The 27,396-nt window shown below is 47.7% G+C and overlaps 1 protein-coding gene and 1 non-coding gene across 2 annotated transcripts in view; both read left to right on the plus strand.

The window, feature by feature from the left end:
* Positions 1 to 2,271: 2,271 nt before the first annotated feature.
* Positions 2,272 to 27,396, plus strand: part of LOC121834054 — a 29,003-nt gene continuing 3,878 nt past the window's right edge. The window contains exons 1-2 of the mRNA XM_042287788.1: positions 2,272 to 2,280; positions 23,543 to 25,720. Coding sequence (XP_042143722.1) covers positions 2,272 to 2,280; positions 23,543 to 25,720 — 2,187 coding nt within the window. The remainder of the gene's footprint in view (positions 2,281 to 23,542; positions 25,721 to 27,396) is intronic.
* On the plus strand, positions 26,251 to 26,403 carry LOC120850380. Its single transcript, XR_005718130.1, has one exon. It is a non-coding gene; the product is annotated as a 5.8S ribosomal RNA (ribosomal RNA).

Here is a 27,396-nt window from a genome sequence, read left to right on the forward strand (position 1 = left end):
TCCTTTCGGAAAATGAAGGCACGTGCACGCTACGTCCGAGGAAAAGCAAAACGGGAAAGTTGTCATGGCTATGCTTCCTTTATAAATCAGGGGCGGATCCAGACCTCCATTTTAGGGGGGTGGGGAGTGTTTATATTTTTTGTGGAGTTATCGTTTTTACTAAACTCTGATAACATAATATAGATCTTGAGAGCTTTTGTATCTGTTTACCTGTCGGGGATGAACTTTTTGAATTAAAACCTTTCGGGTGACCACGCTAGAGGTAAGTATCTAGAAAATTGTGGTGGCACTATCCTTTCTGAACACCATAACGCAAGGAATTTTGTAGTTCATAGAAAACGGGATTACTCCATTCGCGTGGCAGCGCGCTGGAAATGGAACAAGAAGTTTAACTACTGGGGATGAATGTTTGGTCCTATAGCGGCTGTGACAATTGCAGACAGTGTAACTTGATGGCTCAGATATCCCCGCCGGGGCTACAACTTTCGGGCTTCTTTTGCTTGAATATTTATATATTCTCGTTACACCCGCAGAGCATGTACGGAGAGCCAACCTTTGCCAACTATACGGAGGAAGCTGATGCAGCTAATGACATTCCGAAAAACGTTTTAATCTAAAACTCGGCTGTTCTTTGAGATTAACCTTGGCATAGTAGTTAGAGCTTTATATTCAGTGCCAAAATGCAGAACGTGGTTTTAAAACATACTTTTCATTATCGCCGGTTGCTTCAATGCAGCGAGTACGTTGCAAACACGCGACAAAAATGGCCCGGCGGCTTCGACGCTGCTCGCGGCGTCAAAACACTGTTGGCGCAACGAGCGAAACGCAAGAACCGACGAACTTGCCAGGCAAGTTTGTCGGTTCTTCGCCGTATATTTGGAATGTCCAGAGCGCAGCACATGCGGCATTGCCAACCCAAACTCGTGTTTTCACGTGTTCTGGATGCAACTCGAGAGAACGAAAGCGAATCATTGTTGAATATTTTTGAAAGCATGTTGCAGTTCGGCAACTATAACTTTTAAACTTAGACAAGACCTTAAACCAGCAATGGATCCTTCCAAATTATATTCAATTGCACTTCGTCTGGATATTTTCTAAATGAAAGGAACACTTACTTGTCTCTGGGTAGTTAGCTCATTCGTCAGGGTCGAGAGGACAGGTGCAGAGATATGATGGGGCAGAGCGGTTGTCCGGTCGGCGAATCTCAACTGGGCTAAAGGCCGATCACGACTGCAGCATGGATGTTTGGGAGCCGGTGTTCACTCGAACGGGCACAGGCACTGTCTATTTAATTTTGAAAGAGCTTGTTTTCCCCAACTCCCTAGGTAGGGAATTCGAAGCCGCAGTTGCAAACCAGCAAGCCCCGCCTCTGTTCCGTTCGACACACACATATTCGCTCCTGCAAAGCCGCACGAAAGCTCTGCCGTCAATCCACAGAAGTCGCGTTTAACTCGAAAAGTAAAGACGGCGCCAAGGGGAGACAAGGGGTAGCGGGAGCCTTTCCTAAAATATGTCCCGCCACCCTAAGTTGAAACGGCATTGTATACAAACAAATGCCTACGGCGTCGGCTTGAGGACCCCATGTAAGCAGCCTCCAGCCTTTAGAGTGCTCGTACCGTTTATCTTTCTTTTATTAGCTTCCCGCCACGAGAAGTCGTACCGTAGGCAGTATGAAGCCCATTAGAGGAAACACCTCCCCCTTCTGGCGCTCGTCGGCTTCTTTCTGTATTCCGCGCTGCGGCGCTGATCCTCAGTGAGGGATGGAGGCGAGGACGAAAGCGGGCTTATGTTTAAGCCAAGGTCGTGGGGAAGTTCGGAGCGTCTTTAAAAGAAGCTCAGACCCAGACTACACTGTACCCAGAGCATTTGCTTCCTCTCCCAGTTGAGAAGAAAAGCAATTGGTCAAGTGGTAGTACAAGCCGCATCCCCCCCCCCTGGAACGTCTCCTCCTGGTACGTCCCCTCCGCACTTCCCTTGGCAATGAGCACACCGTGCCAATAAGATACCTTTAGTGAGCCCGTGCTCGACAGCATCTCAAAGCAAGCCAAAAAAGACATGCCAAAAGACAAGCCCAGAACCACGAAGAAACCATCAAACGAAGAGTGATGAAAAGGCGGCCACTAGAGAGGAAGAATAATCCGCTGTGTATAGGATCGTACCGTTGAGGAAGGCTGCTTGGCGTCTGCGTTTGGGAGCTTTTAGGGCACAAATTTTTCGCAGACAACCTCCAGAGAGAGAGAGGGAGACAGAGAGAGAGAAAGGGGACTAGATATGTTGAAGGTATTTTTCCCCCGTGCCCGACGTGGTGGCCCTGTTTGGAAGTGTGCCTGCAGTCGAGGACCCTGATATTTGGTGCGCCTCCCCACTGTCTCTCCACTTCGAAACTCCTGGCGCCGTCCCTGTTGGGAAGACGTACCGTGACCTTGACGGACATAAACCCCACTTTGGAAGCGTCCAGCAGGCGCGTCCACCCACCGCTGTTTTAATCCTTTGTCCCTCGCGTCGACTGCTTACGTTTTTTCTTCGAGCTGACGAAGAACCCCGGGGGGGGGGGGGGGTGCCTGGCGAGGCGTTTGGGGGGGGGGGGCGATCGCCCCCACCGCCCCCCCCCTTAGATCCGCCACTGCTATAAATAGCAGTACCTCACCTAAGGAAATCTGGGATCGAATACACAAGATCAATGGTTCCTATCATGCATTTAAAATCCCCCTGCTTTTTTAGGAATGAAACATGCCCAGACACACTCGAGGAACAAGCTGATATTTTTGGAGAACATTTTAAATACATATCCAGTTCACATCATTATTCATCTAGTTTCCTTCGACACAAGCTGGAGGCTGAGAGCAATTTCTTGAAGACCTCAGGAGGTGAACAGGAAGAATATAATGCTACATTCAGCCTGCACGAGCTTCTCGCAGTTCTTCATAACACAAAGCCCTCAGCTCCTGGACCAGATGGTTTACATTATTCAATGCTACAGCATCTTTATCCTTCTACACTCGATGTCATTTTATATCTTTATAACCGCATATGGCAGGAGGGCTATTTCCCTTCATCTTGGAAGGTAGCACATGTCCTTCCACTTTTGAAGGCTGGTAAGGATGCTTCTTGTGTTTCCAGTTATAGGCCCATTGCTCTTGCCAGTTGTCTCTGTAAGACACTGGAGCAAATGAATAATAATAATAATAATAGGAGTTTATTTTCCAACAGTACAGGTTGGAGGGCGGCTTGGAAAAAAAAGCTGTTAGCACAGCTTGACTGGTCCCAAGCCCCCACGACATCAGCAGCGGCAGAACAGTGAAAAAAAAAAAGAAAATCAACATTTTTACACGAAACAATCATTTGCACGTATATTAGAAACCAAGTCGAGCTCTATAAGAGGACACTGCCGCAGTGTTTTCGAATGCAAACACATGAAATACACCCACAAGAAAAAGCATGCATTGCACAAAACACTCTCGTATTAGAAATACAACAAAACATTCAAAAACAATAAAACATTCAAAAGCATCTTTCAGTCATGGTCGTTCCGGCTAGAGAGCATCATTTTCCGCAGACCGCCCACTGATAGGTTATCAAGTTCTATGTGATTTGTAGAAAGCTGATTCAGAATTGTTGGAAGTGTGTGAGCTATGGTTTGACGACCGTAATCTGTTCTAGAGAAAGGCACTTGCCAGGGTAACATTTTACGTGTTTGATAACTGTAATCTCTTCTTTTTAGATTTGATAATTTTTTAAGATATTGTATGTGCATATTTTGTTCAATTTTATATTTTAAGCATAGGCGATATCTATACAAATCAAAAATTTTCATTACACCAAGTTCATTGAAAAGCAAATCGTAGACTAATGTACTATTTGGAGCATGGTAAGGTACTCGGACAAATTTGAGTGCGGCTATCGTTCATCAAGGCCTACAGTCGACCACTTGGTCCGTCTCGAAACTGTTGTGCGTGAGGCCTTTGCGCACGGGCAGCACTGCCTCTCCGTGTTCTTCGATCTCGAGAAAGCGTACGACACGGCTTGGCGCTTTGGCATTTTGAGGGACCTGTATGATCTCGGACTACGTGGTCGCATGCTTCGTGCAATTCAGAGCTATTTAGACGGGCGCACCTTTCGAGTCCAGCTGGGAAACACACTCTCCCGTGAATTTCTGCGGGAAAATGGAGTGCCACAGGGGGGAGTGCTAAGTGTCACCTTGTTTATAGTTAAAATGAACTCCATTGCTTCAGTAATCCCTCCGTCGGTTCAGTACTCTCTTTACGTTGACGATTTACAAATTTCAGTTTCCTCCTGTAACCTCTCAGTTGTGAACGCAGGGTTCAGCAAGGCATCAACAAGCTTACTAAGTGGGCTGACAGTAATGGGTTCAAGTTCTCTCCTGAGAAGACTGCATCTGTTTGCTTCAGCCGCAAACGTGGAATCCTTCTTGAACCATCCCTAACAATCTACAATAGTAATGTTAGTGTCCAACCTCAGCACAAATTTTTGGGTCTTGCGTTTGATAGTAAACTGAATTTTATTGCTCAGGTAAAAAGTCTGAAATTGAGAGCTCACAAATCTCTCAATATCCTTAAAGCTCTCTCGCACCGGTCTTGGGGCTCAGATCGATTGTGCCTCCCGCGGATCTATCGCTCTTTGGTACGCTCCCGACTAGACTATGGCTGCTTTGTTTATGGGTCTGCCAGACAGTCTGTTCTCAAGATGTTGGATACCATTAATCATTTTGGGCTTCGGTTGGCTACAGGTGCGTTTCGTACATCCCCTGTGCCCAGTCTATATGCAGAGGCTAACGAGCGCTGCCTCGAGAGACGTAGATTCGCATTGGGCATGATGTATTCTCTTCGCATCCGATCTGTCCCCCAGTACCCTACTCGAGAAGTTGTTCAAAAAACACGCTCGGAACGACTGTTTCTTGCAAAACCTAGCGTGATCCCTCCGTTCAGTATGCGACTGAAGACCTTGGCCGAGTCTGTCGGATTTGATGTGGCATCCCAGGTAGTAGAATTTCCTGGCATCATATCACCTTGGGAGCACCCTGACATACACTGCAACCTGTCTCTTGCACGGTATAACAAGAAAAACACTCCAAGTGCTGTGCTTCTGCAAGAATTTTATGAACTGGCTCAATTGCATGAAGATCATACAAAGTTCCATACAGATGGAACAAAATCTGAGACCTTTGTTGGCTGCTCTGTCATTGGCTCTTCAGTGGAAGTTGTAAGGCGGATAAACACTGCCGCTACCATTTTGACAGCAGAGCTGTACGGCCTCCTGCTGGCTATGGAACACATAGCCCGCCACAGGATAACGCTAGCAGTAGTTTTCACGGACTCTCTTAGTGCCTTGCGAGCCATCTCTTCACTGCTGCCTACAAGGAACTCCCTTGTTGTTCAAGTTCAGAAGAAAGTTATTGTGGCAGCTAGAAAGCATTGCACCATTGTCTTTTGCTGGATTCCCAGTCATGTTGGTATCCCAGGCAATGAGGCGGCCGACCGTGCTGCTTGCACATGCGTCAGCAGGGAGTTAGACATAAAAGGGATCCCTTACGTGGTCTACCGCTCTTCTGTAAGGTCTCACATACAATCCCAATGGCAAGCCGAGTGGAATGAAGAGATCCACAATAAGCTGCATCTCATTAAGCCAAACCTGGGTGAATGGGCAAGCGCCCGACACCGAGAACGGTTTTACGAAGTAATACTGTGTCATTTGCGCATTGGCCACACGAATCTGACTCATGGCTACCTGCTCCGTGGGGAGGATGCCCCTTTGTGTGAACAATGCGATAAACCTCTAAGTGTTCTCCATTTTTTAATTGAGTGCCCTTTCTACGAATGGGAACGCCAATCTCACTTTGCACAGTTATACAGAAATCACACTCCCTTACACACAATGTTGTTGCTGGGTGATGAACCATTCGTAGCTTACAAGCAGGTTTCTAAGTGTTTAGATGATATTGGTCATCTACATCAATTGTAAATTTCAAACTTTTTCACTCATGCCCAATGTATGCCCAATGTTCTTTGTGATTTAATCCGGTTTTATGTCTCATTCCTTTATTTTTAACCCTGACCACTAGAGTCCTGTCTTCTCGCTTCCCCTCAATGCAATAGTTTCTTTCTTTGGTGCTCTTTGGCCTCAGCAGCCCTTGCGCCATAAAACCCCAAATCCAATCAAATTTTCTGTTGAAAGGCTGTTGAAAAAGTCATCAGAGGATATAAAATATCAATAGCTTTTCATCTGATTTTCTCTAGCTTTTCTGCTGACTTTCTTTTGAATATTGGCCCACTTTGTAATAAGAAAATATTTTGTTAGTATGCCACTAAATCAGTAAATGTTAGTAAATAATGTGGTATTTCAAGGCACAACTACATAATCCCACAACTACACATTAGAAAGGAACACAAACACAAACACCACGAAGCAGTGAACACCTGAATCACACTCCCATTTTCTGCTCCAGAGCTTTATATAGCCTACATGTTGAAGGTAATCATTTGGCCCGTGACCACCTTAGCACTTATTAAGGTTCCAAGTCTTTGACCTTCTCTTCGGGAGTCTGTCAAAGGGAAAACAGTGTTTCGAAGATCATGGACGATATCTCTTACTAAAACGCATTAGTACAGCTAATAATAATTCGGCGCAGTCGCTAAAACAACATCCACAAAAACGGCTTCTAGAAGAAATATTTTCGCTTCTCTGCACAGCACGACTCAGGACGAAGCGAGTAAGGGCAGTTTCTTCACTTTCAAATAGTAATTTTATTTTCTTTACTAGGTGACTATTTAATGTGGTCATTAAAGTCACTATAATCACAACGTCAGAACGGCAGGGCATGCCTTTCGAACGCCTGGCCTCCAAGACGCGCCCCATGCCTTCCGTCGTGCTTTGACTGCACGCGCTCGCTCGAGGTGCACGAACGCCGAAGCGTTGTCAAGGGTAGTATGCTCGCGCTGGAGGCGGGACAACTGAAGTTGCTTCCCGTTCTCACCTTATCAGAGACTACTGAGAAACTTAGCGACTTTTGGCATGTAGTCGGGGTGTACTATGTTTAATAAGAAGTCAACAGAAAGTTCTTAGCTTTTCGATTGACATTGGCTACCAAGAGTCAATTGAAATTTTTCAACACAAAGTAAACATAACGTCCGCAGTCATTCTGATGACACTGTCAATAGAAATTCAGCAGAAAAAAATTAACATAAAGATAATAGAAAGTCAACAGTGTTTCTTTTGACTCAGGCTGAAGAAAGTCATCAGAAAAGTTTCAACAGAAATTCAACAAACTTTCTGTGGACCCTGTCGACAAAAGTTCAGCAGAAAAAGTCAACAAAAAGTTAATAGAAAATCAACAGCTTTTACAATATTCGAAATATTCGAATTATTCGAAATATTCGAATTACAGATAATCGAATGCGTCTGTGGCTGCGCCCGTAATATTACACGGCTCAAGGGTACGTCATCAGCCGACGTGAAAGTGACCCGCTGCTCTGGTGATCCGAAACCCAGGAAGGAGGTCAGACGTGGCCTTGCTGTGCCAACCCAGACCTCGTACACCTGCGACTCGTCTCGAGCGCGCTGTTTCTCGGAGAATCCGCACCTCTGCCGGCAATATCAGGTCGCAATCCACGAGGTCTCTATTTGGAGTATGCAAGGCGAAACTTGATGACTGCAATCCATGCGTCGGTGGTGGAGGGTCAGCAGGAATTAAGGACCTTCACAACAGGGATGCCACCGTATACCCCGCAGGGGGCACCTGTGAAAGCAGGTGTTTGGTGAGTGGCGTCACCACGGACCCCGAGCCATGCGGGTTCACCCGCCCACGTCTGGCTGTGCGTGGCTGTCCCGTGTCTGGGGAAAAGGGCATCCTGGTGGTTGAGCCGAGCCCGGGGTAGGTTTGGACCCTTCGGGGCCCCCCGGGTGAGGCAATACACCACTTCGGCCCCCGCTTCTTATAGACGGGTAGTCCTGGTAAGGCCCGGCCAGGATGATTCAGTCTAGTCGCCACTCCTTCTACTATCCCCTCCCTTCTTTCGCCTTTGTCTTCTCCTTCTTTTCACTCTTCTCATTTCTCTTCTTTCCCTTTCAACTCCTTTGGCGGCAAGGGCTAACCTTGGGTGGTGACAGATACTCTCGTCCAGATCCACACGTGGTTATAGTTTCTGGGTAGCGCTAATAGAGTAATGCTTCCAGCAAAGCCATATTTGTTATGGGGTGTTACCTATTCCCTTGTTGGGCTCCGTGGTGGGCGGCGCGCCACAGATTCCGAAAACCCTTTGCCTTTTTATGGCGCCCCTCTCTTCTCAGCCCCGAGCAGAGCGACCCCCGAAAAGGGTGCGCCCCGCTCCCCTTACTTTTGAAAAAGCTAATGAACCTGAAAAATATCCTCGATTTCTTGTAGTACACTCCGCAAGTGACACTGTGCATTTGTCAAAAGTTTCTCCCTTTGTGATTGCAAAGCATCTAGAACAAGTGGTTGGAAAATGTTACAAGGCAAAGAAGCTTGCTGGAGACCTCCTTGTTGAGGTAGAAAACAAGCCACAAAGCACAGCACTCTTGAAGATGACAAGCCTGGGAGACTACCCGGTTACTGTCACCCCCCCACCGTACCCTGAATACTGTTCGCGGTGTCATCTCAGAAGATGACCTTCTCGAATGCAGTGAAGACGAGATACTCGAAGGTCTTCGCAAGAGTGCTGTCGTTGCTGTTCGACGAATCACCTTAAAACGTGACGGACAAGAAAAACCAACCCGCCATCTGATACTCACATTTGAGCTCCATGCCCTTCCATCCACCGTGAAGGCAGGGTACTTGAACTGTAGAGTCCGCCCTTTCATCCCAAATCATCAGCGGTGTTTCCGCTGCCAACGTTTCGGACATGGTTCCCGAAACTGCCGCGGCCGAGAAACGTGTGGAAAGTGCGGTGGTACTGACCATGTAGCAGACATCTGCGAAAATGAAGTCAAATGTGTGAACTATAGCGGAGCTCACCCTGCTTTTTCTCGCTCCTGTCCAAAATGGAAAGAGGAAAAAGATGTCCTCACTTTTAAAGTAAAACATAACCTTAGCTACCAAGCAGCCAAAGAACAGCTTGCCTTTCAGGCAAGGGGTTCTTATGCCCAGGCAGTGTTGAGGGGACCCCCACTGTCTACGGCATCTGTGGAGACACAGACTTCTTCGGAAGACCTGTCCTCTCCACATGGGTCCCCTTCCGAACCTCTGAAGGGGACTCACACTCAGTCACCTGCATGTTCTAAGGGTGCTGTACCCTCCAAGGAGGGTACCACTCCCTCCAAGGCACCAGAGGTGCCATCAGCGGCCCTAGCTGGCCCTTCTGGCAGGGGTTGAGGGCTCTCTCCTCGTGCTTCCTGCAGCCACCTGAAGCCCAGGCGGACAGAACAACCTCCTCCTCCGCCCAAGGGCCCAACGCTCCCGCCGGATGAAAAAATGGACGAGAGCCTACCGCTCTCTGAAGACGACCAGTCTCTCCCTGAAACAGAGTATCTTCCTCTGGTCTCCTCTGAGGTTGTAGGACGACCAAAGGACACTTCTAAGAAAAAAACAATCCCACGTGTTGAGGCACCAAAAGCCCCGTAAATTTATGTTCTGGCTTTCTCTGGTATATATATATATATATATATATATATATATATATATATATATATATATATATATATATATATATATATATATATATATATATATATATATATATATATTGATCTGACTTCCTTTTAATATATCAATGTCCGTTCTTCTTCAGTGGAACTGTAGAGGCCTCCTTCCTAACTATGACGATGTGAGCCAGCTACTAGACGATCACGGCCCCATTGCATTTTGCTTGCAGGAAACACCTCTAAAAGCGAGCCACACTAATATATTAAAGCACTTCCAGGTGTTTCGCAAGGACCGGTTACAGGCCGTTCATTCATCTGGAGGCGTTGCAGTTGTAGTGCAACGCTCAACCCCATGTAGCGAAGTGACTCTGCAGACTTCGCTGGAGGCTGTGGCAGCCCGCATTTTGTTAGATCGTTTAATTACAGTTTGTTCCTTATATATACCCCCCAGTTATCAGCTAAAGATTGAAGAGCTTGAAGACCTTGTTAGCCAGCTCCCACCACCTTTTCTGCTTTTGGGAGATTTTAATGCACACAATCCTTTGTGGGGGAGTGGCAGACGAGATCCCAGATGGGCTCTCATTGAACGCTTTCTTCTTTCCTCGGGATTGTGCCTAGTTAACACAAATGAAGCCACATATTTTAGTTCAACAACTCACACTTTCACTTCGATTGACCTATCTATTTGTCACCCATCATTATTCTCATTGTTTTCATGGAAGGTCATCCCGAATCCTCACGGAAGTGACCACTTTCCCATCATTTTAGAACTTAACCATCTTCCCATGACAGTCCCTACGCGCTCTCCTCGATGGAAATTTGAAAACGCCGACAGGTCAACTTTCAAAGAATCGTCTCTTTTGGCATGCACATCACTTGACGATCTCGATATCGATAGAGCCACTGAACATATCACTCACCATATTTTACAGGCTGCCATCCTTTCCATCCCCATGACGTCCTCGCATCTACCCAGGAGACCTAAGCCCTGGTGGAACAAAGATTGCCGTTTGGCCAAAAAAGAACAAAATCGAGCTTGGGGTATTTTTAGGCGCTACCCTACAGCACACAATCTTATTGAATTTAAAAGAAAAAGGGCCCAGGCGAGGTGGATTCGAAGACAAGCAAAGAGAAAAAGTTTTAGAGGGTACACTTCCTCAATTAACAGCACTATACCTGCGAAGGAAGTCTGGGATCGCATACATAAAATTGACGGCTCATACCGGGCATTCACTGTCCCACTCCTGAGTCGAAATGGAGTGTGTCCTACAAGTCTTGAGGAACAGGCCAACATCCTTGGCGAGCATTTCGAGTATGTCTCCAGTTCCCAACATTATACTCAGACGTTTCAGCGACACAAGATAAATGCAGATAAAAAAGCTGTTAACACATCAGGTGGCACGCACGAACCCTATACTACTCTATTTACATTATATGAGCTTCAAATGGCACTTCTTTGTCCCAAACAAACTGCCCCTGGACCAGATGGTATTCATTATAAAATGCTTGAACATCTTCATCCATCCACTATGGAGCTAATTTTGTACCTTTTTAATAGAGTTTGGCTCGAGGGCTGCTTTCCATCCTCTTGGAAGATTGCTATCGTTGTACCAGTGCTGAAGCCCGGAAAAGATCCCTGTTGTGCGTCTAGCTTCAGACCAATAGCTCTAACTAGCTGTCTTTCCAAGACACTAGAAAGGATGATTAACAAGAGACTGATGTTTTTCCTAGAACGAAACAACTGCCTTGATAAGTTCCAGTGTGGCTTTCGTTCAGCACGGTCCACTGTCGATCATATCGTCCGCTTTGAGACCTTCGTACGTGAGGCGTTTGTCAACAGGCAACAGTGTCTCTCCATCTTCTTTGATTTGGAGAAGGCATACGACACGGTTTGGCGTTACGGCATACTGCAGGATTTGTTCGATCTTAGTTTCCGTGGCCGAATGTTGAGTGCTATACAGAGTTACCTGCAGCAGCGTACTTTCCGCGTGAGGCTGGGAAAAACTCTCTCTAAGGAAATTTTACAGGAAAATGGAGTCCCTCAGGGGGGTGTGCTGAGTGTCACTCTTTTTATCGTCAAACTTAATTCCATTGGCCGTGCAATTCCTCCTTCGGTACAGTATTCTTTATATGTTGATGATCTCCAGATCTCCGTTTCATCCTCTAATTCCTCAATTTGTGAACGTCGCGTCCAACTTGCGGTCAATAATTTGGTCAGATGGGCCGATACAAATTGTTTTAAATTTTCTCCCGAAAAAACAGCTTGTGTCAGCTTTTCTCGTCGACGTGGTGCTCTTCAGGAACCGTCTTTGAACATGTATGGTTCTCCTATTGTTGTAAAAAATGAGCACAAGTTTTTGGGCCTTGTGTTCGATTCCAAGTTGACTTTCGTTCCACACATTAAGAGCTTAAAACTCAAGTGCCTTAAATCTCTAAACATCCTTAAGGTCTTGCCACATGCATCATGGGGCTCTGACCGACTGTGTCTGCTGCGTATCTATCACTCAGTCATTCGCTCCCAGCTTGATTATGGTTGTATTGTCTATAACTCTGCTCGGGCATCAGTTCTAAAGATGTTAGATCCTATTCATCATCAAGGACTGCGAGTGGCTACCGGTGCATTTCGTACCTCCCCAGTGCTTAGCCTTTACGCGGAAGCAAACGAATTGTCCCTTGAGTATAGGAGGTTTTCCCTGGGTTTTATGTACTCTGTCAGGGTTCGCTCGGTCGCGGAGCACCCCGTTCGAGATAATATTGAGACGATCAAGTTCCGACGCACATTGGAAAACAAACCTTCCACAGTTCCCCCTTTTTCTATGAGGAATAATACTGCAGCACAATCCGTTGGGATGGATGCAAAGCTTCAGTTAGTCCAATACCCTCCAGATATAGCTCCACGGAAAAACTGCCAGATACATTGCGACCTTACACTGACCAAGTATAACAAAAAGAATGTTCCACAGGAAGTCATAAGGCAGGACTTTTTTGAGCTTCAGACCAAATATCGTGAGTATGCCAGTTTTTTATACAGACGGGACAAAAAAAGACTCCGTAGTAGGCTGTGCTATGGTGGGACCATCGGTAAATCAGGTGAGGAGAATAAATTCAAAAGCCTCTATACTAACAGCAGAGCTTCATGGTTTGTTGTTAGCTGTTGATTACATAATCAAAAAACGCCTTTCTCACGCTGTAATCTACACTGACTCTTTAAGCTCTCTGAAGGCTGTCGCATCAATGAACCGTGTAAAAAACCCACTGGTTTCCGAGTTAAAGTACAAGATAATCCTGGCTGCAACGAAAAATTTTGACATAGTCTTATGCTGGGTTCCTAGCCATGTTGACATTCCTGGAAATGAAGCAGCTGATAGTGCAGCCAGCTCTGCTAATGATAGAGAAATTGACACACACCAAATACCCTACAAAGATTACCACAATTCTCTGAAACGTTGCATCAAAGCAAAGTGGCAGCTGCAGTGGAACGGCGAAACCGGCAACAAACTACATGCAATCAAACCTCTTCTAGGCGAGTGGGACAGCGCCCGACATCGGGAGCGCTTTTATGAAGTCGTACTGAGTAGGTTACGAATCGGTCATACTCGTCTCACACATGGACACCTCTTGAGCGGGGAGGATGCCCCTGAATGTGTGCACTGTAACCTACCTCTAAATTTTATGCACATACTCATTGAATGCCCTATGTATGACCAATGCCGATATAAACGCTACTCACTGCTTTATAAAGAACACATTCCACTACACCTTGCCCTACTACTAAGTGACGAACCGCTCATTCCATACAGTTGTGTTTTTAATTTCCTCACAGATATCGGCCTTCTACACCGACTGTGATTTTACTTTCTATCCTAAATTCATTGTCATATTGTTTACACTTATACACATTCATGTTCATGATTTTATCATATATTTCGCTACTATAGCTCTTTCCTCTTCTTAAACCCGAATTGCAATAGTCTAAGCTTGGCGCAATATAGCCTTAGTTGCTGATGCGCCATAAACCCCCAATCAGCAATCAGCAGCCACCGTATCGTTCTTTTTTCAACCGTAACAGAATATAACACATGAGTTCCAGGATGCTTAAGGTGGTTCACCATTCTCGAAAATCCTGCGCGATGTTCGACGAGGTAACCTACAACGAAAATGCGTATTGTCCTTTCATATAGCAGCCTGTTAAAGTTTCATGTTCAAGGCCACACCTACAGATAAAGAATACCAGTTCATTCCACCGTGACGTCATGTGATAAATGTTGACAGGGGCGTCCTTATTTGTCAGGGGCGTGGTGACGTTTTGTTGGGATTTGGGATGACAGAGAATTTATTTAGAGGTCGAAGTTATTTCGCAATCCTCGTCAGACGGACAGGATGTCAGGGAAGGGACCACAGTCAGTCCTTGATGGAACGTTTTTCTGAGCCCATTGAAGACTCCTCGTCGTCCGAAATCACTACCTTCAAGGCAAAGTGCCAAGCCTACGGGAAAGTAATTTCAGGATCAAAAACTTTCACTTCCAACTCCAAGCTTCATGTAATTTGGTCTCAACTAATTTTGAAAAATGCATTGCAGTATCAGTATTTCTGTATTTGTATTTCTGTCCTCCCTAAAATGTATTCCGGTATTTGTATTTCCAAATACTTTTTGTATCTATTTAAAATGGGAACGCGACAGAACAGCACACGACAAAACAGCACGCGACAAAACAGCACGGTCAAAACAGCACGCGTCAAAACAGCACAGCGTCAAAACAGCACGGCGACAAAACAGCACGCGTCAAAATAGCACGCGACAAAACAGCACGGCGTCAAAACGGCACAGCGACATAAGAGCACGTGCCAAAACAGCACGGCGTCAAAACAGCACAACGACAAAACCGCACGCATGTAAAAAGGGTGTGATAGGTAGCGTTTTATGAAAACAAAACAGACCGTAAAGAAAAAGGGTTGGACATTGCATGCCATTATTTACCAGCTAGTGGAGAAACAATAAAAAAAAAAAAAAAAGTACGCTGGCGGCGACGGGATCGCCACGTGCATTTTTTTTTTTTTAAACTTCAAACGCTATATTTAGGGTTCAGCGTTTTCGGGTTAAACCGAATATAACTGGTAAAAGTACGCCGAATTCATTTTTTTACATTCGGTCTTAACTGAAAAAGTTCAGAATTTTTCAGGGCGTTTGGAGAGGTGTTTGTGTGTGTGTGTGTGGGGGGGGGGATGTGACTCATAACTATGTTTTCGAGTTTTCGGATAAATTCGAAAAACACCCGCCTGTAAAAGTTTCGTCTATTCGGATTTATCTGATAAACCAGGGCTGGCAAAGCTGACCCGGCCTAAGAGCCGCAAACAAACCCCCGAAACTTCTAAGAGCCGCGAGGGGGGGGGGGGGGGGGGGGGGGCAACCTTTGTCTAGAGAAATAAACGAAACTCGGACTACTTGCAATCTATCCGAGTCAAGAGCAGTCCAACTGTACGTAAAGTAGCAGTAGCATACGACTACCAAACCGTAACCTCTCTCAATTTAAAACGCGTTCCATTTCTCTTTTTGGGGAAGTGCTCATGTGACCGGGAGGGAGACGTGTGTGTGTGTGTGGAGGGGGGAGGGGGAAGTTGCTAGGGGAGGGAGCCGCGAGCCGCACTTTAACACACGAAGAGCCGCATGCTGCTAGGGAGCCGCAGCTTGGCCACCCCTCTGATAAACTCTGAATTTCGATGTGCAATCCCCCCCCCCCCCCGCCCACACACACACACACACATATATATTTTACAATTAATGGTTTAATCAGCGCGTAGAGTAAATGTCCTGGAAAAATGCCACCCCACATATCTTTCGAATTTCGGTCAGGACAACAGCTCATGTACTATCGGGTCAAGACAAAAGTCACTGTTTATGTTTCCGGTTTGGGTCATACTATTTGTGCCTGAAAGGAAGGAGATGTTGTGTTTTTGTAACCGCGAAAGCTATGGACCATAGAAATTACATGAAGTGAAAAGGAGGACCAGTTGAAACTTCTCTATTACATTCTTTTCCACTCTCTCTTGCGGCCGCGCCGTAGGCTGATGGAATAGCGTGGAATAAATACAGGCTTCCCAGCGACTACCTCCAGTAGGTCATTGATTTTAAGGTATTGACGCTTATCAAAATAACACTTGTGTGCCACTTTTGTTCTAGGACAAATTAGTATTGCCAGTAGTAATGACACCAACGCCAAATCCAACTGAAAAAAATATTATTTAATACAATCGCGTTTTTTTTTTTTTTTTTTTTTTTTTGTCCAGCGTACGTTTACATTTGGATAGTATGTGTTTATTTTTACTAAGAAACACTCCGAATTTCAGCTCCAAATTTCGGTAAATTCGGAATAAAAAAAAAATAAACTCCGATAAACTCTGAATTTTCGGCAAAAAATGAACTCAGAAAAACACCCTCCGAACTTGACAAAAACTAAACTCCGAAAACACTGAACCCTACTCATTACTGACCATATGACCACTTCCTTTCGCAGTTTTCAGTTTGTCTGCGAGATCTGTTCAACTTTCAACATAAGCTTCGGAGGCGCAGGGGCCCTCAGGACAAAATCTGGGTTTTTCACCTGATAGAGATTTGTGCCGAATTCTTTGTTAAAAGAAAAGAGTTTAATCGTGAAATCAAACAACGGAAATCAAGAGCATCCGTAAATGCCGCGCATTGTTTAACACCCCTAGCTCTCGTCTATTAGAGCAGGGCATAAATACGAGTGTTTTATTGTCATTTCTGCCGTCGGCGCGAATGGGGGAAAACGCACCGAGTACGATGCTTGCTAATTTCTCCATTTTGATATTTGCCTCTCCGACCGAAGTGGTACTGAAGCTCATGCTCGTCCTGTGTACAAATACGAGCACACGACGATAATGTCAGATACGATAAGGCCCCAGTGCATTTTACAGAACAAGTCGCGTCGGCTGCCAAAGACGGCAACAAATAAGAAGACCAGTACTTGTATACTCAATATACATTTTACACAAACGCTTTTAATTATTGCATTTTCGTTAGTATACTGGTTTTCGTCAATAAACCTAATATAACTGAGAAGTTTATGAGCCTACAAATATTCACCGCAATAAACCGAAATATTTTGTTTGGAATAAAAACCAAAAAAAAAAAAAAGGTGCGCGGAATTTCAAATAATACAAACCGAAAACGCCGAACCCTAGCTATATTGTCAATGTCATGTTTTGACGCTGCACTGTATTTTCGCTGGGCTGTTCTGACGCTGTGCTGTTTTGACGCCGTGCTGTTTTGGCACGTGCCCTTCTGTCGCAGTGCCGTTTTGACGCTGTGCTGTTTTGTCGCGTGCTATTTTGACGCGTGATGTTTTGTCGCCGTGCTGTTTTGACGCTGTGCTGTTTTGACGCGTGCTGTTTTGACCGTGCTGTTTTGTCGCGTGCTGTTATGTCGTGTGCTGTGCTGTACGTAACGCGATGCACTTTTACAGATATATTTCAGTATCAGTAATTTAGCTACTATTTTAAAGTATCCCAGTATTTGTATTTCCAAATACATTTTTGAGTATTTCTGCCCCACCCTGATATATATATATATATATATATATATATATATATATATATATATATATTATCCATAACGCAGTAAAGTGCTAAACTATGTATTAAGACCAGATCATCATGATATTATGGTAAAGTATGCATACTTACATTTATAATTTATAAAAACCAATTTAAAGGTAGAAAGCATTTGTTCATAAGCTACAGAGAGGTGCTTTATGGCAGCATCATCAATAGAAAAGTGTAGTTCACTATTATCTGGGCACAAACAAGTATGTCACCACTTGCAAAGCATACGGTTCCTTTATTTCTCTCTTGCCATGTGATTAGATTTTTATGTCCAAATTACATTGTTTTGGAAAGAATATTGTAAACAGAACCCACTTAATTGCAAGGAACATCTGGATTAAGCAATTTCTGACTCTGGGTTACTGCCATCCAGAAACATGAAAACAGTTCTGGTGACCGGGACGGCCCCCAGCTTAAAACAAAATATGACGGCATCTCTTTTAATTATAAAATGGAGCTTTGCCTTCCTAGATATTGTAGCTTAGAACAGTCACATAAGAAAGAAAAAAGGAGGGAGCTTCTCTGTGTCAGGCATATGAGAAAGACCAGTAAATGCCTATGCAAACTGTTTACCTCATGCCAGGAGAAGGACTTGCTTAGGCGAAAGGAGATGGAGAGAAAGGCATGAAAGCACATGAATGTGGAACCTAATCCGGGAAGTTTCAAAAGCATCAACAGTGTGCTCATAATGCCAAGTTCCTTACAAAACATGATGGCTGACTTCTATGTGTGTGCTTGTCTTTCCCATAGAGGCCTCTTTTTTCAGTTAGGGAGAGCACCCTGAAGGGCACGTTCAAGACCAATGGCACAGCTCCTCGGTTGATGGAGAACATCACCCTCACTGCAATAAAAGACTGATAAGATTGGCTATTAAAGCATCGTGCACGCAGACAAAGTACCCAGATGACATTAGATTTCCCAAGGAGGTTCTAATGTTAGGTATATACATATCGTGTACATTTAACTGAAGTAAAATCGGATTGAAAAGGATTTGATCTCGGGTACTTACGTTTCCCCGATTCCCCTTTTTTTTTTTTTTGTTAGCGTGTTGTTTTGATGAAGTCACCTTGAAAGAAGCTCCTAGACTGAGGAGCGCTCTCTCCAATTCTTGCAGCTCCTCGTCCGCGTTCACGTAGCCGTGCCAGTTGTCTTCATCGCTTCCAAAGTTAAGTATGTGTGATCGCACTACCGCTGCATCGCCCATCGAAATACAACCCTCGGCGTCATTTTCGTCGTCACTGGTACCAGCGAGGCAGGTGCGATAGATCTGCTGATGAGTGAGGGGAATTAACCCGCCAAAAATCACCTGTAAAACTTGATAACGGTTTAATTTGCTCGGCGCTGTGCACGACACCATCCTGCATCTTTCTTGATTTTGCGAAAGCATTCGACAAACTTCCACATCACGTGCTCCTTCTCAGAATTGCAGCCTTAAATATTGACCCTAATATCTTAAAACGGATTGAATGTTTTTTGACTAACCGCACACAATTTGTAATAGCGAATGATTGTACTTCATCTCCTTCTTTGGTAAAATCTGGTGTACCTCAAGGTTCCGTTTTAGGCCCTCTGCTCTTCCTAATATACAGGGTGAAACAAGGAGACGGCAGGCTCTTTTAATCGACCGCAAAATTCGGTTTCTTAACCTATCACGCTACGACTTTGTGCAGCGTTGCCCACAGATGGTGCATTTTTTTCGTAAAATTTGCAAAGAGCGAACTTACCTGAGGAAAAAGTAAAGAAAGAAAAAGGCCTAACGCCTATGGAAACGCAGCGAAGCCACCGGTCTGCAAACAACACGGCGCCGTTTAGCACGGGAGACAAGAGATGGCGCAAGCGGTCGCGACGCCAAATGCCGCCAACGAACGAGCAGACGACGGCGAGAGCCGGCGTATTTAGCAGACAAGGAACTGCAGTTCCTTGTTGTTACCGCGCCTGCTTTTGTTTCTGCGACTGTTGCCGCCTGCGGAACGCGCGCCGCTTTTGAGTCGAAAAGATTGTCTGCTAAAGACGCTGGCTCTCGGCGCCGTATGCTCGTTCATTGGCGGCGTTCGTTGCGCCATCTCTTGTGTCCCGTGCGAAACGGCGCCGTGTTGTTTGCAGACCGGTGGCTTCGCTGCGTTTCCATAGGAGCTAAGCCTTTTTCTTTCTTTACTTTTTCCCCAGGTAAGTTCGCTCTTTGCAAATTTTACAACAAAAAAAAAAATGCACCATCTGTGGGCAACGCTGCACAAAGTCGTAGCCTGATAGGTTAAGAAACCGAATTTTCCGGTCGATTTAAAGAGCCTGCCGTCTCCTTGTTTCATCCTGTATATTAATGACCTTCCTAACTGTATTCAGTCCTCTATAAAGTTATTCGCTGACGACTGCCTTCTTTACCGCCAAATAAATGACCTATCCGATCAATCTATTCTCCAATCTGACCTCGACCACATCTCTACCTGGTGTAATAAATGGCTGATTACCCTTAACATTAACACATGTAAAAGCATGATATTCTCACGCCACCCTAACCCCCTCTGTATCATGTGATTACAAGATTAACGATATTTTCCTTGAACACGTCAAATCGTACAAATACCTTGGAGTTCACATAACTGATGACTTCTCATGGCAAACCCACGTTAACTACGTTATTAATAATTCTAATCGCATCCTCGGCTACTTACGTCGAAGTTTTGCTCAAGCCCCTTTTTCTCTTAAGCTTCTTCTTTACCGTACACTCATCCGCCCAAAGCTCGAACATGCTTCTGCGATATGGGATACAAGCACAACGTTATCTTATTAATGCCATTGAATCTGTTCACAATCGATCAGCGCGCTTTATTTACTCTAATTATTACCGCCTTGCTAGCGTGTCACTAATGAAGTCTAATGCTGGTATTCCTGAACTAATGCTTCGAAGAAAAATTGCGCGTCTTTCTCTTTTTCATAAAATATATTTTTATAACCCAGCGCTCAAAGAGGAACTCTTTTTGCAGCCTTCATACCGTTCCTCCCGGGTTGATCACCAATACATAGTTGCCATACCTCATTGCAGCACTAACATCTTTCATTCTTTCTCGCAAAAAACTTGTTCAAAGTGAAACTACCTACCCCCACACATCGCCGCGATCGAAGATATTTCTGCTTTTAAGGCAGCCATAAATGAGTACTTTTATAACTCTGCAATTCGTTGATTATACTTTTTCTGCTGTTTTGTTGTTGTTGTATATTTTTTGTACTGTGAAGTGATCATTGTACTTTGTAAACCCATTCTACCCACCCCCCCTGTAACGCCCGATGGGCCCTGAGGGTAATGAAATAAATAAATAAATAAAATACCACACTTTAAACAAACTTTGAAATTCAGCTGGCAACAAATGGTTTGTTGTATTATTACCATTCATATCAGAAATACAAAGTAATAAAAAAAGACCCCCAACCCCCCTCCTCCCTTTCACGATCCCCACTCACGCCCATCTTTTACGCCGGCAGATGAAGCAAGTCAAAGGTGCATATGCAGATAATTCAAAACGGAGTTCATAACAACTTCAGTCGTCATGGCCGACGTTGTGTCATAGTTGTATTGTGGCCGTCCGGAGCTCTTCCACCGATGTCGCCTCCCGCGGGCTCATGTTAGGACTCACGCAGCACGGCTAGCAGCAGACGCCGCGAACTCTCCAGCAGCAGACGACGCGAACTCTCCAACACCTCCCACACCACGCACCACGTGCGGCGGCTGCGGCCACGCCCCAGGTGGTGCCAGCATTCACTCAGGCTGCCGCATGGATGGATGGATGGTAATGGCTATACCCCTTGTAACGGGCGGCAGCTTGCGTCACCTAGCCTAACATTTCGTCATCCCTTCTACTATATTTTTTTTTAATTTGAATTTGTACGAATTTTGTTATAACAGACCCCCCACTTTTTAGAGCGCAGCTCTTAGGGGCCCGTTTCCAGCCTGAGCGGCGTCGCCGTTGGCGTCGGCGTCGCCGTCGCCGTCGCCGTCGGCGTAACCGCGCCCCTCCCCCTCCTCCTCCTCCCCCTCCTGCTCCCCTCCTCCTCTTCCTCCCCCTCCTTCTCCTCCTCCCCTCATTGTGTAGTATGGTCCGGGTGGGTCACGTGACCTCGGCGGGAGGGGGTCACATGACCCGTTTCCAGCCTCTGCGGCGTAACCGCGCCCCTCCCCCTCCTCCTCCTCCCCCTCCTCCTCCCCTCCTCCTCTTCCTTCCCTCCTCCTCCCCTCATTGTCTAGTATGGTTCGGGAGGGGGTCCACTTGACCTCGGGGGGAGGGGGTCACCTGACTTCAGCGGGGGGTCACGTGGCCTCGGGAGGGTCACGTGACTACCCCCTCCCCTCCCCCCCCCGAGATCACGTGGCCCCCGCGAGGGGAAGAGGAGAACGCAGGGGAGCAGGGAGGATGAGCAGGGCGGACAAATCCGAATTTTCATTTCTCCGAAAAATTATTTTAAAAGACTCTTATCTCTTATCCCTCGGCCGGCTTCGGCTTTCCTGCTGCACGGTTGAAAAACCCTGCAGCAGAAAAATAATAGAACAAAGAGAAGCTAAAAGCTGCTAAAGTGCGTTCATTTCTTAAAAGTAGCGCACGGTGCGTCGATGCACAAGGCACGTGCAACGTGCAGACTTTGGAAAGATCATGGCGGCACAGTGCATATTCAAACTAGATTTCAGATGCCATGTTACACTGGCCATGTTCTTCCCAGAATTGGTGCACGGCACGTGTCTCCAGCATTCCCACAACAATCAATGCAGCCACTTTTGTCAGGATGGAGGGGCTTTAGCAGCTGCTGCTAAACGTGCTGCACGAGCAGAGGGTCAGCACCGCCGGCGCCGTGATCCAGCATGAGTGATATCACAAAGACGACGACGACGAGACGTAATCAGGCAGTTCTTTTTCACAAAATGAGCGAGTCAGATGAAGCAGCTGCTGCTAAACGCACTGCCCGAGCAGAGGCTCAGCGCCGCCGGCGCCAAGATCCTGCAGTGCGTGCCGCCGAAGCTGAAGCTAAACGGCGCCGTCGACAAGACCCGGAAGTGCGCGACGCCGAGGCAGAAGCTCATCGCCGCCGTCGAGAGCAGCCAGGAGTGAGCGCCGCCGAAGCGGAAGCCAGAAGCCGCTATCGAGAGGACCCGGAAGTGCGCGACGCCGAAGCAGAAGCTCATCGCCGCCGTCGAGAGCAGCCAGGAGTGAGCGCCGCCGAAGCGGAAGCCAGAAGCCGCTATCGAGAGGACCCGGAAGTGCGCGACGCCGAAGCAGAAGCTCATCGCCGCCGTCGAGAGCAGCCAGGAGTGAGCGCCGCCGAAGCGGAAGCCAGAAGCCGCTATCGAGAGGACCCGGAAGTGCGCGACGCCGAAGCAGAAGCTCATCGCCGCCGTCGAGAGCAGCCAGGAGTGAGCGCCGCCGAAGCGGAAGCCAGAAGCCGCTATCGAGAGGACCCGGAAGTGCGCGACGCCGAAGCAGAAGCTCATCGCCGCCGTCGAGAGCAGCCAGGAGTGAGCGCCGGCGAAGCGGAAGCCAGAAGCCGCTATCGAGAGGACCCGGAAGTGCGCGACGCCGAAGCAGAAGCTCATCGCCGTCGCCGAGAGCACCCAGAAGTAAGCGCTGCTGAAGCTGAATCTAAGCGCCGCCGTCGAGAGGACCCGGAAGTGCGCGACGCCGAGGCGGAGGCTCATCGCCGCCGCCGAGAGCAGCCAGAAGTGAGCGCTGCTGAAGCTCAATCTAAGCGCCGCCGTCGAGAGGACCCGGAAGTGCGCGACGCCGAGGCAGAGGCTCATCGCCGCCGCCGAGAGCAGCCAGGAGTGAGCGCCGCCGAAGCGGAAGCCAGAAGCCGCTATCGAGAGGACCCGGAAGTGCGCGACGCCGAAGCAGAAGCTCATTGCCGCCGTCGAGAGCAGCCAGGAGTGAGCGCCGCCGAAGCGGAAGCCAGAAGCCGCTATCGAGAGGACCCGGAAGTGCGCGACGCCGAAGCAGAAGCTCATCGCCGCCGTCGAGAGCAGCCAGGAGTGAGCGCCGCCGAAGCGGAAGCCAGAAGCCGCTATCGAGAGGACCCGGAAGTGCGCGACGCCGAAGCAGAAGCTCATCGCCGCCGTCGAGAGCAGCCAGGAGTGAGCGCCGGCGAAGCGGAAGCCAGAAGCCGCTATCGAGAGGACCCGGAAGTGCGCGACGCCGAAGCAGAAGCTCATCGCCGTCGCCGAGAGCACCCAGAAGTAAGCGCTGCTGAAGCTGAATCTAAGCGCCGCCGTCGAGAGGACCCGGAAGTGCGCGACGCCGAGGCAGAGGCTCATCGCCGCCGCCGAGAGCAGCCAGAAGTGAGCGCTGCTGAAGCTCAATCTAAGCGCCGCCGTCGAGAGGACCCGGAAGTGCGCGACGCCGAGGCAGAGGCTCATCGCCGCCGCCGAGAGCAGCCAGGAGTGAGCGCCGCCGAAGCGGAAGCCAGAAGCCGCTATCGAGAGGACCCGGAAGTGCGCGACGCCGAGGCAGAGGCTCATCGCCGCCGCCGAGAGCAGCCAGGAGTGAGCGCCGCCGAAGCGGAAGCCAAGCAAAAGGCAAGGATCGCTAAGCCTGACGGTGCAACAAAAATTTTCCAACGGCTGTTTAGAGACAACCCGTTTGGGAGCGTATGTTCAGTCTGTGACCGGCTCTGGTTCCAAAACGACTTGCAACCGCTACCGGACAGATGTCACGAGACCCTAGAGCAATCATTTCCAAACTCGGACCTAACCCAATTCAAACTGTGCTCGACCTGCATACAATCAGTGCACAAGGGTCATATTCCTCATCTTTCCTCAAATAACGGTTATGTATATCCCCCGAAGCCAGCCCACCTCCCACAATTGAACGCGGTGAGTGAGAGACTCATATCTCCACGAATTCCTTTCATGCAACTGCGACGGCTGATGCACGGTGCAGGTCAACACGGCATTAAGGGACCAGTAGTGAACGTCTGTGTTGATGTGGACGACATGGTGACAATGTTGCCTCGTGCCATCGAACAAGACCGAGCCCTCAATGTACATTTGAAGCGGGGCATGCTTGCGAAGACGACCTACCTGGCAGGGGCAGTAAAAAAATGTGATCTGCTGCCGTGGCTTAAGCTGCTGTGTGATAGCACGCTGTACAAGCATTATAATATAAAGTGTGATTTTGCCCGTTTGGGCGATATCGTAGAAGTGGACGAACACGACGAGATCGAGTTGCTCCCGCAATGCTCAGACCTCAACGATCCGATCCAAGTGGCTACAGCCATGACTCTGGCTCAGCACACTCTCGTATGGGACGAAGACAAGTTTCTAGCGATTGCGCCAGGTGAGGGAAAAAGGCCCGTGAGCATACTTTATGACGAACACTCAGAGGAGCTTTCGTTCCCACAGATCTATCTCGGTGAGCCGCGCCGAGTAGATGCCAGCGCAAAACCGACAGTCTTCACACACGCCATGAGTGAGATCCGCAGATCAGACCGTCGAGGGGCCACCCCGCAGCACGTACTGTACATGGCCATGAAAGTGTTTAGGCACCGAGTAGCCGGTGACATGTGTGTGGCCTTCCGTAACATAAAGGCACTGGAAACACTAACGAAGCAACAGTTGCTCGACAAGGATTTTGTGCAGCAAGCGGTCGAGCACGACATGGCTTTCATGCATGGTATTCCCAACACCGTGCAGTACTGGACAAAACGCAAGAAAGACCTCTTTGCTATGATACGGCAGTTGGGTAAGCCGACCGCGTTCCTCACTCTTTCTGCCTCGGAAATGCACTGGCCCGACCTTTTGCAGTTGCTTCAACGCCTTCGGTTGAAGCCCGGCGAGATCGAAGTACCACTGGAGCAAATGAACAGCATTTATCGAGCACAGCTAGTAAATGACGATCCCGTGGTCTGTGCCATATATTTCGACCGATTGGTGCGTGTCATTCTCAACATTCTCCGCAACACCCGTGTATCGCCTTTTAGGCCGTACATAGTCGTCGACTACTTTAAGCGGATCGAATTTCAGCACCGCGGGTCGGCACACGCGCACATTCTCCTTTGGCTTCATAACGCGCCCAACGAGGAGCTCTCGATGCTCATGCCCCAGACTCTTGAAATAGCCAACGTTCTGCTTTCCATCGACAACGGATGCTTGAAGCGGGAGCGGACTCAGGTGCACCAACACACGCATACCTGCTACAAGCACAACACCACCAAATGCCGCTTTAACGCGCCTTTTATGCCCATCGATGAATGTATGGTCGTAGTGCCTTTCCCCACTGTGGACAATGAAGCGCAGAAGAAGAAAATCGAGAGCCTCCTAAACAAGTACGAGGCCATGCATCAGGCCCTGGAAACGACAAATTATGACTCCATGGAGCAGTTTTGGGAACATCACGGTGTCGCGGACAAGGCGGAGTACATTTCTGTTCTCCGAGCAGGCACTCCTCGTGCCACCATCATGCTACCCCGTACTGTGCAGCAAAAGTGGGTGAATTACTTTAACCCATGGGTTGCATCAATTCTCGATTCTAAGATGACCAAACTTGATCATTTAGAGGAAGTAAAAGTCGTAACAAGGTTTCCGTAGGTGAACCTGCGGAAGGATCATTACCGGATGTTATTTGGCATCGTTTTGTCTTCTTCCTCTTGTACGGGGAATGGACTCGATGTGCGAATTTATCTGGCGCCGATCCCGACCAAGCTTGGATGCCGTCGGGACGGCACAAAAAAAAAAAACAACTGTGGTTCGGATGTGCCTTTTTCTTTGGGTGGCCTCCGTTCCTTTCGATGATGCGCCCAGCGGGAGCCCTCTGCTGCCTCGATTGAGAGGAGATTTCAAGTGCACCGGGACAATCCGCGGGTTACAAAAGGCGCATCGCCCCCTTTTTCGTCTCTTCTCGAGGATCGCCCTTTTGTTTTGATTAACGAAGAGGCGTTTGAGAAGAAGCTTTTTTTTGCGCTTTCGAGATGGCATGGGATGTGCCGGGCGCGAAAAAAAAACAACTTGTGTTTTGTCGTACTGATTGAAAAATCCAAAAACACGACTCTAAGCGGTGGATCACTCGGTTCTCGGGTCGATGAAGAACGCAGCCAGCTGCGAGACTTGGTGTGAATTGCAGGACCCACTGAGCACTTACTCTTTGAACGCACATTGCGGCCTCGGGCCTTCCCGTGGCTTCGTCTGTGTGAGGGTCGGATCATATATCAAGAGAGGAGAATTTGTTTTCTACCTCGTTTTGACTGTGTCGGATCGTGGGCAGCACGCAGTTTTATGCTTTCTTGCGTTGCGTTTTCTTTGAGCAAATGCACGAGTGGTGCGATTGCACGCGTGCGCTTAACCAGTCCTCCTCCTCCTACGAGTTTTTATCGAACACTGCATGGAAAAACGAAACTCGATGGATACCGTTTGTGGAAAATCCCGTACCAAAAAAATCTTTCGCACGTTGAACGGCGCTGTGACGTCGGTGCGTTAGAAACGGAGATTTGAAACGGTTTCTTTTCGATCGATTCTGTTTTCTTTGGCGTGGATGTTGTTCGAGTGGAAAAACCGTGGGACGGAGTTGGCGTTGGCGCGTTGAAACGCGGCGTCGGCAAATGTAAATCTCGTGGCGTTGATTTGCACAAAAAAAAGAAAAACGCTTCTGGGAGGAAAGTTTTTTGCGTCGTAGCCTTCCGTCAGTCTAAGACCTTCGCGTCCCCGATGAATACTGGAGCCATCCAGTAGGGGAATGCCGTTGGATTGCGCGCTTTCTTTTTTGTCGAATCGAAAGCGATGCAAAGCGTGTGTACAACAACTGTTAGTTCGCTATCCTTTTGTGTTTTTGACATGTGGTAAGGAGGCGAAGTTTTTGTTGGAAAGCGCACAAAATAAAAAAAAGATTGTCGACCTCACATCAGGCGAGACAACCCGCTGAATTTAAGCATATCACTAAGCGGAGGAAAAGAAACCAACAGGGATTCCCTTAGTAGCGGCGAGCGAAACGGGACCTAGCCCAGCACCGAATCCCTCGTCCTTGCCGGCGATCGGGAAATGTGGTGTATGGGAGGTAACGTTCCCGAGAGTTTTGCGGTGGTGCAAGTCCCCCTGACAGGGGCTTGACCCAGAGTGGGTGCCAGGCCCGTCTCCGCCACTGCTCTCTCGGGATGGAACCTCCCGTGAGTCGGGTTGCTTGAGAGTGCAGCCCTAAT

This window comes from Ixodes scapularis, unplaced genomic scaffold (genome assembly GCF_016920785.2).
Source record: "Ixodes scapularis isolate PalLabHiFi unplaced genomic scaffold, ASM1692078v2 ptg000317l_1__unscaffolded, whole genome shotgun sequence".
Classification (NCBI taxonomy): domain Eukaryota; kingdom Metazoa; phylum Arthropoda; class Arachnida; order Ixodida; family Ixodidae; genus Ixodes; species Ixodes scapularis.